The 16,911-nt window shown below is 42.9% G+C and overlaps 1 protein-coding gene across 1 annotated transcript in view; it reads right to left on the bottom strand.

Moving 5' to 3' along the window:
* The window catches only part of COL5A1 (collagen type V alpha 1 chain), a 232,973-nt gene that overhangs the window by 37,347 nt on the left and 178,715 nt on the right, over positions 1-16,911 (bottom strand). The window contains 6 exon segments of the mRNA XM_014522254.2: positions 2,004-2,057; positions 6,411-6,464; positions 7,080-7,133; positions 8,076-8,120; positions 9,816-9,869; positions 10,933-10,977. Coding sequence (XP_014377740.1) covers positions 2,004-2,057; positions 6,411-6,464; positions 7,080-7,133; positions 8,076-8,120; positions 9,816-9,869; positions 10,933-10,977 — 306 coding nt within the window.

Genomic DNA, 16,911 nt, shown 5'->3' with positions numbered 1-16,911 from the left:
CTCTTCCTCACTTGGGGGTATTGCATATGCCATGGTGCTGTTCATTAGCACCTGTAATATGGTACCCTGCAAAAAACTATGCCCGTTAATTGGACTGATCTCAGCTTTAGGAACAAAACAAAGACTAAAAGGACCAAGTGATATATTTGCTGCCTGTCTTGTTAGGAAGAGGAGGGCAAAATGGCATCCCTTGAGGAACCAACATGTCTGTGTGGCATCTGCTGGCATCATACAATGATCTCAGCCTATTGTACAAGGAGCACAGGCACAGTCTGAAGATTTGCACTGTGCAGGTGGTCCATCACATTGCCACTGGTTTCACGAGGACCTGGGGGACAGTTGCAGCCATCCTGGCCTTTTCTGCCTTTGGCTACAAGACATCAGATGTTGTGCAAGACATGGGTGTTTCCCAGGGGGACATCGCTGTCGAACAAGAGTCTCGTTCTAGGTGCGTATGAGCACTGGAAGTGAAATACTTGTGGGCAAGCACTTGGGGACGAACAAACTAATTATTCTGGAATTTCTGTCTGCTGGTACAATCTGATTTTGGACAGAAAAAAAGTCACTTTTGGTAAACAATCTTGCAACTACAGTATTTGAGAACATGTGAACCACATAGAATTACACATCTAAGAGGAAAGAACCATCGAATTTTATATCTCATGATATATTAGAAGGTGACAATTATAGGTTCAATGGTTCAATAATGACGCCCTCTTTCTGCAGGCTACACTATATTTGCAGAGCTCAATATAGTTGGCATAAAGTCTGCTTTCAAAGTATGCATGCATTTGCCTTGTAATACAGAATTTACACTGCCGTCAATTTGAAAGGATAACTTGATTACTGTGTAATTAAACAGTGAATAACTCACATATAAATCAGTCCCCCTTCAATCGAAAACCTTTGCAATAAAAAAAGCTTGTTCACATAATGCAGTTTTTATTTGTACAGGAAGCTGCACAGAGTTTGGCTGGGACTGAAAAGGTTTGGTAGCATCTGGCGATAGTCTAAAACTACATTAAAGAACATTTCCCCAGAAAGTAAAGCAATTTAACAGCAATGTTGCTTCAAATCCATCTTGCCATGGAACATATCAGTCCCTTCTGCAGCCATTCAACATTGCTTTTAAAGCAACTCAAAGTCTTGCAGTAAAATAATATGCAAGTATTAGGTATCCAGTTGTAGCCGTATTGGTCTAGAGGAAAAGGCAATCAGGAGGTGAGCGGCTCCACACCAGCTATGAACTGCTAGCCCAGAGGAGTTTTCCATCTATTGACTCCTCTGTGAAATCCTATGAAATATGAACTTGCATTTCTACCCAGGGGAACTTTTACAATCTTTTCTCCAAAGCCTGATAAAGGGTGTTTGTGCCCAAAAGCTTGCAATTAAAGAATTTTTTGTTGCAAAAATCTAGTTGGTCTAATAAAAGAGATCATCTCTACTACGAGTCCTGAATGCAAGTAGTATAAACTTGTGATGAGACACCCAACAGGCCAAATTTTGCAACCGATTCTCCTCTTACACCATTTTGACGCCAATATTACTGCATTAACTTCCTTAATTCCTGATTTACTTCAGGGTTAGTGAAATCCCAGTCAGTCCTGCTGCTCCCAGCTTCACAGCAAATCTGAAGTGACTTCACTGAGCAGAAGGGAAAGATGATTTATTCAGCCCTTTGATTTCAAGGGCAGTTTTATCTTAGTGCTGTATCCTGAGAGATGCTGAAAGGTGCCTTTGACAGGCTGGGTCTCTGAGGAGAGATACGGGAGTAAAATTCAATCCAAAATGAAGCGAAAGAGATTTTGGGTGTTCACAACCATTTCCAGCCAGGGTTTACAAAGAGGTCAAATTCTCATGGATGTGGCCAGAGATCCTTTTGAAACCGCTAGTCTATTCATTCTCCCAGAAGCTTAGCTAAACTAGGCAGTCTCCGGCACTTCCAAATCAACTGGGATATGTAGGTAGGATTAAGCAGTGCAGGAAGGCAGTGGCTTACTTACCTGAGGGCCAACAACCCCTGGAGGACCTGGAGGTCCTGTCTTGCCTTGGAAACCCTGTTTTGAAAAGAAAAAGAAGAATACATGGTGCTTAGCCATGAGACACATGAAGGCATACAATCCTAGCATTCTGCTTGACTGCCTCTCCTCTGTTAAAACTTATCGTCAGTTAGGAAGGATGGAGAAAACTAAGGACAATAAAAGGAAGAAATCGAGCAGACATATCCCAGGAGATGGCATATACCTTTCTATTAATTCACAGAGCCATAATTGGAAAAAAGATCAGCAAACCCTTTCAAGTAGAGCTGTGATTTCCATGGGCTCAGGAAACGAGCCATTTCTAAGAGGTTGATCAGGTCCTCAGCTGGGAGAACTCGGCACAACTCTGTTATTTCAACAGAGCTGCTGTGATTTATCCGCTTTGAGGATCTGACCGTATTATATTTATAAACACTTTTCACACTCATGAAATCGGTGAGACTGGAGGAGATAGTGAAGAAAATTATGACTTTATCTTGGCTAGTAATACAATTTGGGATTATTAAAGATGGGGAAGTCTTAAAACCTAATTCCCTTTTCCTCCACCTTGTGCTGTTATAGTTTTCATTTTGTGCTCTGCTCAGCACATGAGCTTTGAGACTAATCTGCTGTCTTTCCCTTTCTCGTGCAGTCAGTTTGACTTGCCGCTTTCCCAGAAGTGGCACAAGGATACCGTATTTGTTTGAGTTTCCAAATTGTATTCAGTGTTTCATCACCATTTGTTGGGAACAATTATGCACGCATTTCTGTTTGCAGCAGTTTGAAACAATGCTTGCAAATTTAGTGGTGCCAATTTGAGCTGTTTCACAGGGTCTCTCTAAAGATGGAGCAGTCTCCTCTCCTGTCAGGCTCACTCATTCAGAAGTGCTCTTGATCTCTATCTAAATTATGGGTTGTACAGGTGGAAAATAGCAAGCTCGCAAAACGTGAAGGCTGCTGCTTGGCAAAATTACTTCCCTTCACCCAAGAGCATGCTACAGCTCTTTTCTGAGATGTGCCTTCCAGAACTCCTAGTGCAAATGACTGCACTATGTACACTGTGTGTGCACATGTGCATGTGTGTGCATGTGCATGCATGCTTGTGCATGTGTGTGTGTCCCCTATTGCCTTCAATGGGTATAGCTATGACTGACAGCAAAATTTGTACACTATTCCTTAGAGGGCAACACTATTCGCTGTACTGTCACCAAATTTGCCTGAGTTTTATTGCCATTCATTCTGTAATCTAGTATGCTTGAAAAATATCATTTCGAAGTGCCAGTGCTATACCATGCTAGAAAGCTATTTAATATCACTTTGCTGGGTTGTTGGTTGTAGCCGCGTTGGTTTAAGGACATAGGCAGACAAGGTTCTTTGGGCCGATGCGATATCTTTTATTAGAGCAACCGAGTAGCTGGAAAAAAGTTCTTTGCAAGCTTTCCGGTGCAATCACCCTTCTGCAGGCATAGGAAAGCTTGCAAAGAACTTTTTAAACTATTCAGTTGGTCTAATAAAAGATATCACATCTACCTAAAGAGCCTTGCCTGCTTAAGATAACTTTGACATGCTTCCAGTTCATGAACTAAAAGGTGGAGCTGATGGAAAAATTGCAAACTTTTTTGTAAAAAGGTCACTTGCTTTTGGAAAATGCAAAATAATTCTTATCAGTTCTACAATGGAATTTGTTTTGAAGGAGGAGAAAGTTTTCTCCAGGTCTCTGCCAGAATCTCGAAGAAGATTCGGTATGGTTTTCCCTCACTTTAAACACCACCTTTTCATATATTTATTACTACTAATACTACTATATACTAATATATTTATTATAGCTACATGTCCAATGATACTTCAATGTCCCCAGTCTCTGCTGGATGGAAAGAAAAGTGAGATGTGCATCCTAAGTAAGGTTTCTTGCTTGCAAGTACATATGGCTATAAACATGATTCTACTCTGGATACAGTATTTGATATATTTTTCATTCACCCGCCTATGCTGTCTGATAAAAGCATAAGGTAACAGGATGAGAAATGGGAAGAAAAAAAGTAACTCAAATAATTTTAGTAATAAGGCACTGGCCAAGTATTTTAAAACTCATTTTGGAAATTTAAACACTCAAGCTGTCAGCTGAATAGAAAGAATCAATTGAAAGGCAGCAACAGCTGGAGTGCGAGTTATAAAATGGGTTTGCAAATATTTGTGTCTGTAGAAATACCATAAAAGTTCTGCAAAGTGTGTGTGTGTGTGTGTGTGTGCGCGCACACGTGCGTGCGTCTGGATAGTGGAGTTCACAGCGAATATTTATCCTCAAGGGTTTGTTCTAATCAAAGGTGGATTGAAATGCTTTCCTGGAAGTAATTGCCTAATAGGCAAATCATTAATGAAATAAATGAAGAAAATTATTACAAAATCCTTTTTAGAACAGAATAGTTGAAAGTCAATTCTTACTCCATTAACATGCCAGACTTAGAGTTTGCTTCTGCACTTTATTTGCAGCAGCTGACAACTCCAGAAGAAAGCAAAGCAAAAATTTCAGCCTTTAATTTTGAATTTAGGTGTCCCTGGCATCACTGATCATTCCAGGGAATGCCACATTCAGACACTGGCAGGTCAAAACCTTTCAATTCACCTTTACCTTAATCCTGATCTAAGAAGGTAGCTTTCATACTCTAAAATATGGTGTCATTGAAAAGCAAGTCTTATGGAGCCTAAGCAAATATATGGCACTGCATTGAACAGTGTTTGCACTGCTTTGCTTAGCAAATGCCAGGCAAGTTAATTATTTTTTTTCGGTGGTAAATCAAGGGAAAAATGCATAACATGCAAAAACTTTTTAATGCTTATCTGCCAGGGACAGCAGTGGAGAAAAAGTGCAAAGCTCAGTAGAGAAGGGTTTCATTTCTCCTGTAAGTGAAATACTGAAGGAACAACCAACTGTCTGCTAACATGCAGCATGCAGTGTGATGAAAACATAATAATTATAGCAAATGAGCTGGATCTTAATCAGCTGGGGGAAAAAGCACCCAAAATAAAAAAGCAAAACCAGAAAGTTACTAATTACGGCATGCAAAAATATACATGGGAAGAATGTACATTTTTGCGGTGGAACACCCTTTAAGCAAAATATCTTGGAGACAACAAACACACATCACCAGAGACATAAGACAGCCATATTGTCATACCTTCTGCATGCCACATCATTCTCCTTTGGTGAGAAACAATGATTACATCTGTGCAATAAAATCCTTTAAAACTGACAAAGCGATATGCAAACATAGAGAGAAAATATACAACAGGGTAACTAAGCAGCCAGGAGCTACCGAATTTGCAGCCACATTTGGCAGAACGTGTTGGTAGGACTTTGCATGGCCTGCTCCAGTAGCTTGAGATTAAAAGGCAGCATCAGTGCAGGCGCCATTCGTCCTGCTGCATTAATGCAGGTAGCAGTTTGCAAGCATGTCGCATACATGGGCACATACAGAAAACCTAGGTTGCAATCACATCCCTAAAAGTACTGGCTGCTACTAGCTTTCCGGTAGCTAGGGCATGCATTTTACTGGTGCATGGAAGTTCCCTAGCCAGTCACGTGATATATATTCGGTAGGAAATCACCGGTGTTTATACTCAACATTCACAAATAGGCACAGGTATTGAGGGAACTCGGACCGAGGAACTAACCACCGTGGGTTATGCCATTCCAAAAGTAATCAAAGAGAAAGAATGAATCTCATCTATAAAAGCCCTTCAAAGAGCTGACCCCAAAGAAACATAATACCATACCCCTCTAAAGGGACAAAGGCTAGAACAGGTCCCTTGAGTTATGGAGTCTATGACTTTGGAAGTTAAACTCCATTTTTCCACAAAAAAACCCCAGAGTGCCCACATTATGTCAGCTGCTGATGTTACTCAACTGATACAGAGTTGACCTTGTTCACTGCTCTGGAGTAAAGGTTAAGATACCCTGAGCAGAAGTCAATACTGACTTATCTGACCCTACAGCTCTTAAAGATCCCAATTTTCCGTAGTCCTAAAAACAAGTTAAGTGAATTTAAGACCTGAATGATCAGCTCCCCCCACCCCAACCTCCTCCCATCTCTCTTTGCTGGTGGATCTACTGTATGCAGCCCACCGAGACCAGTCTAGTCCACTGAACAGATGGAGAAGGAAACAGAGAGCCGTGGGAGTTGTGGCTTTCCTGGCAATCATCATTAGACTGGTCTGTCCCGCTCACAAGTGGGTTGATTCCCATAGACCTTTCCATGGAGCTGAAGAAACACAAACCGCTGGAGAAAGACAAATGTGGCAACATCTCCTCAGCTACACAGCAGGGTTTAGAAGAACCAACCAGCGAGACAAGACTCAGGACTAATGATCTACCCAAGGTTTTTGGCTACTTACAGTTTCACCTCTCTGTCCGGGGTGACCAGGCAATCCATCCTTCCCAGGTGGACCCTAAAGAAGAAATCAAAAGAAGGATGAACATATTTCCAATAGCATCCTGTTAACTATTAAAAATGCTGATTGGCATGCGCACCGTGTTACCAAAGCTCTCTGACACCTAAAAATCAACCTCATCAGGCGTTTGGGCCCAGTCCTGGAAAGATGCTGAGTACACTGAACTCCCCCATTCACTTCAGTGGGATTTAATGGGCCCTAAAAGCCCTGAAGCCTCTCTGTAACGCTGCTCAGGGGATGGAGAGAGAGGGATCACACTGCCATCAGGGACAAGAAATCACCTCCCAAAGAGGCTTCTGAGGACACCCATCTAGCACATTGCTTCTGTACAGTGATCTGGCATTACACTGTTCCCCCAAAGGAGAGGGCGAAAGGGTCTGAAGCCACTTCAAAATGGATTGTGCATTTCCAGCAGCAGCATGCCTGCTTATCTCAAACCCCAAATCACTGTATTACCGTTACGGCCATCTCTCAAATGCCCTTCATTGGGTACATGATCACTTGTCAGTGAAGAAGATAACCCTGAGATGCTGCACATGATGGCAGCTGATGGAAAAAAAATGCCTTGCTGTATTTTTTCCCCCATGTTCTGGACCTGCAACTCTAACTTACAGGGGGGCCTTTTGGTCCAGGGAATCCAGTTGGTCCTTGAGGTCCTGGTGGTCCCTAGGATGCGACACAAGCAGAAAACAATGTATTAGAAGACCCCATCTATTACAGCTGCAGACTTAATATGCATGGAAAGTCAGTGCATATACAATGTAATTATGCATCTAATTAATTAAGCAATACATATGTTAACAGATAAACCAAAGAAGCATCAGTAACATTATCTGCATATGCTTATTGTGTAAAGGGAATGCCTAGAGAAAGAAGCAGCACTAAGCCCTGTGTTGACAAGTTTTAGGTGGTCTCCTACCTACTTCCTTGTCATTAACAAGTCCATTCCCACTGTGAAATCTGGGGGGATGCAAGTCAAAAAATTCAGAAGCAGTTTGCTTAACTGCAGAAAAAAATCCATTCAGAAACTTCTAGGAAAAAAAAGGGAAAAACATGATTCTTCTCTTATTCTGACTGTTCACAAAGAACGTGCGATAGGGACAAAAGGATGCTAGAGGATCGTTTCCTCCATGACTAGGATTGCCTGACAGAGGAGTATGGATGGCCATTTCTCTTTTGCCCATCCATGGGTAATGTTCACCCCAAACACACACGGTGTGTGCATTGCTTAACTCCATGCAAAGCCCTGTTTTGATGGTTTGAGCAAGACTTAAATGGTGTCTAGGCCTTTTATTGGCTCTGGGCGTGGGAGTTAATTTTAGTCCTCACTCATTGCCAGTATTGGTTTGGGGTTTTTTGGATAGAAATCATATAAAATGAGGGTTGGAAGGGACCTCAAGAGGTCACATCTAATCCAACCCCCTACATAAAGCAGGACCAGCCCCAACTCCATCATCCCAGGGATGGCATATGTAAAAAAAATTCTCAACTTAAGAAAGGTATCTGCTCTTTAGAGATGCCGGTAGATACCCAGACCACAAATACTGCTGCTTTTTGTCTGCTAATTGAAGAGGCATTCTGATTGTAGTCGGATCTACATTATCTTACCCTTTCGCCAGGTGGACCAGGGGGACCATCACCACCAGAGTTGCCCTTTTAAGAAGAGAGAAAGCATGGCATTAAAAAAAAACTCATTTTGGCCACTGTAAAAAGAAATAGCGTGGATGAAAAGGTGATATCACATGGCTTCCATCACCGGTTCCCTCCCCTCGTCTCTTTATTTATAATGCTGTTTAGGAGACAATGTCCAGGGACAAATGAGCACCAGACTGCTTCCTCTACCTTTGCCCGAACCCAGACCATTCTCTATACAAATACAGGAAAGATAACATCAACGGGGTCTGAATTTCTACGCGATAATAACCTCCTCCTGTGAGATAAATGCGGCAGCAAAGGCGCGGTATTTATCAAAAATTCATGCCGACACAAAGCCGAGCCATTTATTTTTAAAAATCAGCCAGTGCTTCTGTGACAAGGTTTCATTATAAAAGCTTTCCTTCCATTATGCCAAGCGATTGATGTTCACCTAATCAGTTTATCCAGCGGATTCTGGCACAGCTTCGCGGTTTGCCGAGCTGTAATCGACCCGCCAACTCCCGGTTGGCTTACAAAACAATGCCTATTGTGATCGTCAGTCAACCAGAGCCCATCAGTCTCTGCAGAAAGCACAGTTGGCTTGAAGCATGAATACAGCCGGGAGAATCCGAATCAGCTTCTGGATGCAGCAGGGTGAAACCTGTTCGTTTGTTGAGGGCCCAGCACATGGCCTAACGATAGGACTTCATCGGGACTTCAATAGTAAGTAGGCCTTAGCCTACCCAGTGAAACCCACCGTGCGTATGATGGGATTGAGTTCCTGCAGGCAAGGCAGTCACTCATCCTCCATTGCAACAGGAGTTAGCAGCATTTTCATAAAGCTACCATTACACAGATTTTACAGTTGTGCATTGGTGATCTTTAGCTGGATGAACTTGGGGCATCTGGCGAAAGATCTCAGTCCTGATTTCACTGCCAGTATGTGTCATGCTACCTAAAGATGGCAAAGTGAGGTCGTCGGTGCTTTTATCTACTTCCAGATGAAGATCTAGCAACTTGAACAGCTAACAAAATCCGCTTGTTATCCAGAAAATAAAAAAGGAGGCAACAATATTATTTAATGCATTTGTTAAGCCTTTTCCCAGAAGCTCCGGAAATTGCCTAACCTCAATTAATTAAAATCTCAGTTTAACCTGGTGAAATAGGAGTGTTATCCTTATCCCCACTTTACAGATGACAAAACGGGCAAATATGGGCAAAGCAATGTATTCGTGGTCACATTAGTTGTCAGCCAGGTACAGAGCCCAAGATCCTTGGCTCATACCTTCTAACCGGGAGGCATTTATTTCAGCCATAACCATTAAGGACCCTAGCAGTGCTGTCCCTAGACTCCTGGTGGCCCCAGCTAAACTTTGAGTTTCAGGCCTCCTTTCACCAGAGATAATGATTTTTTTGTTGCAAAAGTCTTTACGAAATCTCTGGTAATGATGTCTTTAAATAGTTCGCTCTCAACTGATAACATTGCCAGTCCTGTATACGTGCACTATTAAAACTTTTTTTTCCCCCATTTTCAGGCCCCCTTTCTGTTCGGGGCTCACCCATGCCTGGGTCTTGGTCCATACCCTATCGTCCCAAATGGCACCATTTCCCAGGAGGAAAAAAAAGAAAATAGAGAACATTCAGGCACTTTACCTACAGCAATTTCTTAATACACCATGTTTTTAATTGCACTCAATGGCTCCTGAACTGTACCTTAGGGCCAGGTTTCCCGGTGCTGCCCCTTGGACCTCTTTCACCACGTGGACCCTTAAGACGACAGAAAGGAAGGAAACCTTGTCAATAAGCAGCCGCATGGAAGACAATGGGGCAGCTCACGAGTTAAAGCATTTTGGTTGGGTTGTGGTAAACCAGTAGTCAACTTTCTTGGCAAACCCTCACTCCAAAAATTTGGTGCTTACGTTCTATTTTATTTAAGCCACCCAAGGTCAGACAGAGACAAATCTTGCTCGCCTTACTTGTGTGAATTGTCCTGCTCATTCGGTGACATTATCTGTCTACGCAGCGTACAGGACTATGATCATCTCCTTTATCAGATGGAGCCAAGGGGGTTGGATTGGGGGTTACCAAACCTTGGTAGCCCAGGCTTGTGTTTTACAAAGACAAGGATGGTTTGGAGCTGGCTATCGGTTTTTTCTGAGCTACCGAGGTTCACAGGAGATGAAGCGGGCAAGGGAGAGAGAAGGGGAACGAGAAGGATGAGGCTAAAAAAAACTATTTTAGCTCTAGTTTATCTCTTTCAGACAAACCTAGAAAAATCAGGGAGTGAATTCAAAAGTGAGCAAGCAAACATCCCTTGAGGATGCTGCAGGAAATCCTGGTTCCCCTGAATTATATGGCAAAATTCCCCTTGACTTCCTGGAGGCTGTGATTTTATCCACTATGTTTAAAGGAACCGTGCTAATTTTCATTGCCAGAGAAGATGGCCACGGCATATGGGTTTACACTTGTAGCTAGAGGCAGATATGAACACAAGATTCAGATCCAGATTTCAAAGCTCCCAAGACCCAAGTGTTTGGCTTTAGCCAGAACATTACAAAACCAGGGGGAGCTTCCAAAATACAGATCCGGATTTGAAACCACCTTGCAGTTTGCAGGTGCTGGGAGCTAAGGTTTTTGGATTCCCACTTCGGGGAGATTTTCAGACAAACAGATGCCAAAAGATTTCCAATAAAAGATTGGGATGCAAAGATTTCCAACAGAAATGAGGGTGCATACATGTCCCTCGTGCCTTGGAAATTCTTCTTCTTAATTTATAAACAGAAGAAACATGGCTCTGTGGAAAGGATCAGGAGGAAAAGTGAATTGTTACCGTTGGACCTCGCTGCCCCCTTGGTCCTGGTTTGCCAGGTGTACCCTAGAAACAAGGAGAAAAAGAAACACGTTATTGAATACACCATGGGCATGGCTGCACTGGAGGACTCATTTGGTGGTTGAGTTTGCACGGGATGAACACGGCAGCAAGATGCACCGCACGGGAAACGGTTTCAGTAGCTTCTGTTATCCAACTTCCCGTTGATTTTTGCTAAAAGAAAAGCAAGGGTTATGCAGATTGCATTTATTTGCCTTTTGTAATGTTGGAATGGGTCACATTTTAATTCACCTGCCTTGATGAAACTTGACATAAGGAATTTGAACGGGCTGACACGACAGCTGGTTTTCTCCTCTCAAATCCAAAATATGGACAAAAGGAAAATAGTTATTCACAGAGGGAGACCGTATTTTTAAAAAATGCACTAGCACGAGTCCCCTGTCATGTACTTTCAAGTGACATCATGAACAGGAAATTTAAAGATAAATCCAAAGAAGCGCCTATTTCTAGAGCCGGTCAAGAGACCCAATTTTGGCAAAACAAGTTGAAAATTCAAAACTGTTTGCATTTTTAAATGTTTACAGCAGACAGGCTTTCTGCTTTTCAAAATATCCAACATCATTTTTCAAATATGTTTCTTCATATCTCCGTTAATACATACACACATTTCTTTTTTTCTTTTTTTACTGAAAACACCATCAAAATAATTATACTTATGTATATAATAAAATGAATCATTGCAAATCCCATTTCTGTAATGTTTTCAGTAAAACATACCAAGCTGACAGGGTTGACAATTTTTTGTTAAAAATGTCATTCTTCAAAAAGATTATTCATCTGTGCAAAAATGCTGCAACCAAAACATTTCTGCTGGCTCCGGCTATTGGGAACCAAAGTCAATTTGAATTCTTTCATTGAAATACCAGAGATTTGGATGGGGAATGTAGATGGGCACATGTTACTTTGCAGGAAGTATGATATGCTATATTTTTAGCCAGGAGGGCAGGTAAATGCCCAGCTAATGCATCCAGACTACACCAGAGCAAAACCATCTTCCAGGGGGAAAAAGGATGGTTCCTAGCAATTCAGATGCCTTGATCTCACACTACCATGCGAGTTGGTATCAAGCCCGTTGTGGTCACCTGTCCAATTAGGATTAAACTAACCTGTCCTGTGAAGTCATTGGTGGGAATAGTTGTCGAATTCATTATGAATGAGCGGCCTTGCAATGAAACCTGTCTCCTATTAGCCATTTCTTAAACCACACAATTTTCAACTAAACACAAGAAAATCAAAAGTTAACCAAATGTAAAAAAGCTTAAAGACTTTAGGGCCGACCAATTATTTCGGGCAGAGGGCCACTTACTGAGTTTTAGCAAGCCATCGTGGGCTGCGTAACAAGCATCCAGGTGCAGATAAATATTAATTTTCTAAATTTTTTAGGGGCCCCGTGGGCTGGATAGAATGGCCTAGTGGGCCGCAGCCGGCACGCGGGCCGCATTTTGCCCACCCCTAACTTAGAGCAACTATTTCACTTTTTGGCTGATCTCCTCCTCCATATAACAACATACGGAAAGCTGGTACTTCCACAATGACAAAGTCAAAAGCGGGGGGATGGACTGTACAAGTGAGCAAAGCTGGCCGGTGATTTAGGTGTCGGTTGTCAGCTTTGTGTAGTGAAATATTCAGAAATGACAGCGGCAGAGTTGGAGCCCTAACTTGGGCAATTACTTTATACAACACAAGCCAATTACGCCACCCCACGTATTTACACATCTTCCTTCATCTTTGCGGACTTTGTGTTAAATAAGTAATTTAAGACATTGTTTTGCAGCACTGACAAAACAGCACGCTTATAAGATCTGACAGATGCACTCCGTTTCCTGTAACGGGAGACTATGATTAATTCTGACAAGGAAAAGACAAAGCTGGCTGTATCCCGTATCTAGCATCATTTTAAGCTCTATTATCATGTGCCTAGAAGAAAAGTAACAGCCTTGTTCTCGCTCTCTGACAACAGTATCTTGGCTGGTGTCAAGTTATCAACACAGAAGAAATAAGTTTTAATATTCTTATTTTGGACCAACGGCCCGGTATTATTCCCAAGCCTCTGATAGAGGAAGAGATTAATGCATCACCCATGTTGGAAATACCTATGCTTAAAATTATACACACGCTGCAGTTTTCTACCCCAAATCCACCTGTATAAATTGTGCCTTTATTTCCTTTCTCATGTCCTTGTGATGAGGTATTCAGCAGTATTCACAAACTTGTTAGAATTTGGCAGGCCGTGCCATGAGTATTTCTGGTACGGCATTGAACTTGCAACCTCTGAGCTGGCAACTGTGTACTTTAATACCTGCACCACCCCAGTGCTCTGCTTGTGCAGATTTGGCACTTATTAAAAAGCTCTGATTTCAACCTGGATGGTGAAGCCTACCATTTTAGTTATGCCCTGTTCTTGACCCAGGTTCACAGTTGCCTGCAATGCTTTGGAAAAAAAAAAAAATCAATCAATAAATGGAAATTTCCTCCATGGTTTCACTTAAGTAATATTGGGCTAAATTCTGACCTTGGTGGGAGGGTCCAACTTCATCCCAGCCAATCTCACGCAATCTTTTCTTAAACCAGTCTAGTCCTAAGCAACGTTTTGTTGCTATGGCTATCATCTGTGCATTGGGCTTTCTCTTTGCTTAGCGCTTCCAATGTCTGATTGACAATTAGCATTAACGATGTCCAGTATGACCAACAGATCCCACATGAGGTCAGGGATCCACCTTGCACCAGGTGCTGTCTATGCACAGAGTAAGAGACATTCGCTGTCCCAGCCGGACTTATATGCAAGTTTAAGCGACTTGCTCAAGGATGCGTCTCAACCCAGATCTACAGAGTCCCCATCCAGTGCCCTAAGAAAAATCATCCTCCCAAAATAAGATGAACCGGTCCCAAACTGGAGGTTCGAGGCACAAACACAGCCAGCCTCCCTCCATCATTTTGAGGGTAGTATGCTTTTCAGTTGTCATACTTAATAAGTGATTTGTTTTGGACGTCAGGGAAGGGGTAAGATTTTAAGAGCAACTGAATGAGGACAGAGGGGATGGTAGAAACAGGGGCAGAGATGGAAATAAAGATATGCTGGGAATACAGGGGAGGCAGAGTTGCCTGCTGATTTACGTGACTCATTTCTGAGCAACAGCTGATGACTTTTCAATTGTTCTGAGTGAGCCTCCGATTCCTGCCTCTGAGCATCTCGTCCCATATTGTGAAGAGGGGAGCTGCTCCTTGGCATTTAATTGCTATGGTTCAGCATGCACTTGCTCTCTTTAAAATGCCAGCCTTTCTGTATAATGAGCAGGCCTCCCATTTCTTTAACACAGTCAGTTCAGCGCCGTTCCCAGTAGAGACAGACTTAGCCCCTGTTTGCTAAACTGATTAGTACAATTGCTCATCGTTATTCAGTCCTTTTGACCCAGACCTCTCCGAAGCGTTGCCCCTCGCTGTAACTCGGTGCCATACAATCTGACATACAAAACAGCTTGGAAGAAGCTACACTATATAATAAGGACCCTGGCTGCTATCAAAACTATCAATATATTTAACATGCTACCTCCAAAGATATTTAGAAGGCACTTTTTTTTGTCTTTTCTGAAGCTTTGCACTCCCTCGGTGTAGTTTAACAATTAGGAGATGTTTCTCGAGGGCTGGCAATTTACCCTTCTCGGCATGCTTTCGGTGGCCCTGGGATTCAGCTATCTGTAATGGGGGTCAGAAATGCCAGTGCGTTTGTTTTTCACAGGCTTTTTTTAATGACTCCAGCAGCCATTTGGGTAGCTGGAATAATGAGAGTTGGAGAGTTTCTGGATGAGAGCAAAACCAAGAGAAGCCCATGACTCATATTATTTTGGACCCAGAAATAAAACTGCTGGAGGCAAAAGAATAAAATAAAATTAAAAAAAACCCCACTGTCTGAAAAACAATATGATAAAAACAAACGCTATTTGGATTTATTCCAACCTACCTGAATAACAAGCTGCCCAAATTCAGTGCTTAATAGGGAAGGAAATCTGTCATTTTATCTGATATAACCCCCTCTAAGTGCTGCGGGAGCTCTTTACAGAACTACTTAGCATGCAATCCTGAAATAACTTCCTCGCTGGCCTCCGGAGATGTTGCATACATTTTACTAAGACCATCACTAACAGGGTTACGCTCAGGGTTACATTTGATCGGATGCAGCGCTCCCCTTCTCTATTCTTTGTGTTTTCTGAGCTATGTATTTTAAGGCAAGCTGATTGGAAAAAGGCACCAAACAGGTGCCGGGGAAAAAGTTGATCAGCATCTCTGCCTCTTGTGAAAAGCTCCCTGCAAAAGTTCTGGCAATATTTTTTGCCGCTCAAAACTCTGAGAAAAGTTTTCAACCAAATCTTTTGCTATGCCAACCCTCTCTTGCTCTGAAGGGACCGACATCTCTGGCTAAAAAACCAAACCCCCTCCCCCCAGATCTCTCCATCACAGCACTTTATAGCACATCCCCAGCCTGGAAGGTAAGGCAGTGGAGATGCTGCCTAAAAAGGACTTTTAAGTGATCTCACAGCACAGGAGGCAAACCAAAACTAAAGGGACTACATAGCTACAAAAAGTGAGCATGTCAAACCTGAATCTTCTCAACAGAAAATCCTAGCGAGCGACTTGCGGGCTTCTGCTGAGCTTCAGCACTAAACTGGCCCAGGGGCTAAAGCCCAGGTCGCTGGTCCCTTGTGAACAGGTCGTTCCCCTGGCTCTCCACACATGCCCTGGACCCCGCTTCTCTTCAGCGTCTGATTGACTTGCTCTACGGAGCCAGCACTGCTTTGTACACTCTTAGGACTGCAGAGCCAGCTCCCCCAGGAGAAAGTGAGCCCTACTCTCCTAACCCAGATTTATTAGCAACCTTGCCACAGTGGATGCTGAGGGTGAAGATGCTGGCAAGACCCGGGTCCGACTTTCCGAGCAAATCACTGAACAAATCACATCTGGACTTGTGCAGACACTGAGCGACTCCTTCAACAGCACTAGTAAAGGGACCATTTTCAGAGCACAGAGCACTATTTTTAACAATGCTTAAGCATCTCATTACTAGGAAGGAGCTGATAACCTGTTTGCAACGAGCAAATGCGTACCCCAGGATGAGCACACGCAGGATGCTTATTCCGTGGTAAGCCACCCCGAGCTAAGGCTACTACAGTTGACTTGGGGAGCAGATTTATCCTGGAAACAGTGAGTGGCTCTGTGATAGCTTCATGTGTCTGCTCCACTTGTACTACACAGTAAACTCAGTATACTGTAGTAACGGTGTCACGTGCTATGCATGGTTTTATTCATTAATTTATTCCTCTTTATTGATGATGACTCAGACAAGCCTGATTCATGTCCTCACCGCACACACACACTTCCTTTGGCTCCTTCAGTATTTATATTGTCAGAATTCACCCCGAACGGCTCGCCGTTTTTCCATCTTGTAAACCTGACAAACGGTTATTTGCTTACGGGAGATTTGTCCAGCTTGAAATCGGTCTCCCCCTCCCTTTGAAAGAGAGCATCCCATTTGGCTGTAGTGCAACCACGGTGCAAATTATGGTACCAACTTCAACAAGAAGGGAATGGAGAGGGGGGGAATCGTCTCTGGCTAAAGAGAAAGATGTTCGACTGCTGGAGGTAAGTGCTCAGTGCTCACGCTGTGCGTCTGGTCTAACTCTACACTCCATGAAAAGGGACTTTAAAAGGTATGTCATCCCAGCAGTCTGGCTGCAACTCCCGGGAGAGTAAAATTAGGAGATGAAACTAAAGAGGTCCAGATCCTCACAGCGGCTCTGCTCTCATCCGTGGCTGATTTACACCAGCTGAAGCTGTGACTCATGGGTTGTCTTTTTTGCTTTTGCAATTCAGATCGGAGGCCTGGTAATTATCCAGCTGCAGTGAATTGTGTAGCCTGTCATGACA

The sequence above is a fragment of the Alligator sinensis genome, unplaced genomic scaffold (genome assembly GCF_000455745.1).
Source record: "Alligator sinensis unplaced genomic scaffold, ASM45574v1 scaffold611_1, whole genome shotgun sequence".
Classification (NCBI taxonomy): Eukaryota; Metazoa; Chordata; order Crocodylia; family Alligatoridae; genus Alligator; species Alligator sinensis.
Note: the sequence above shows the minus strand (reverse complement) of the source record. Positions and strands in the feature narration are given on the sequence as shown.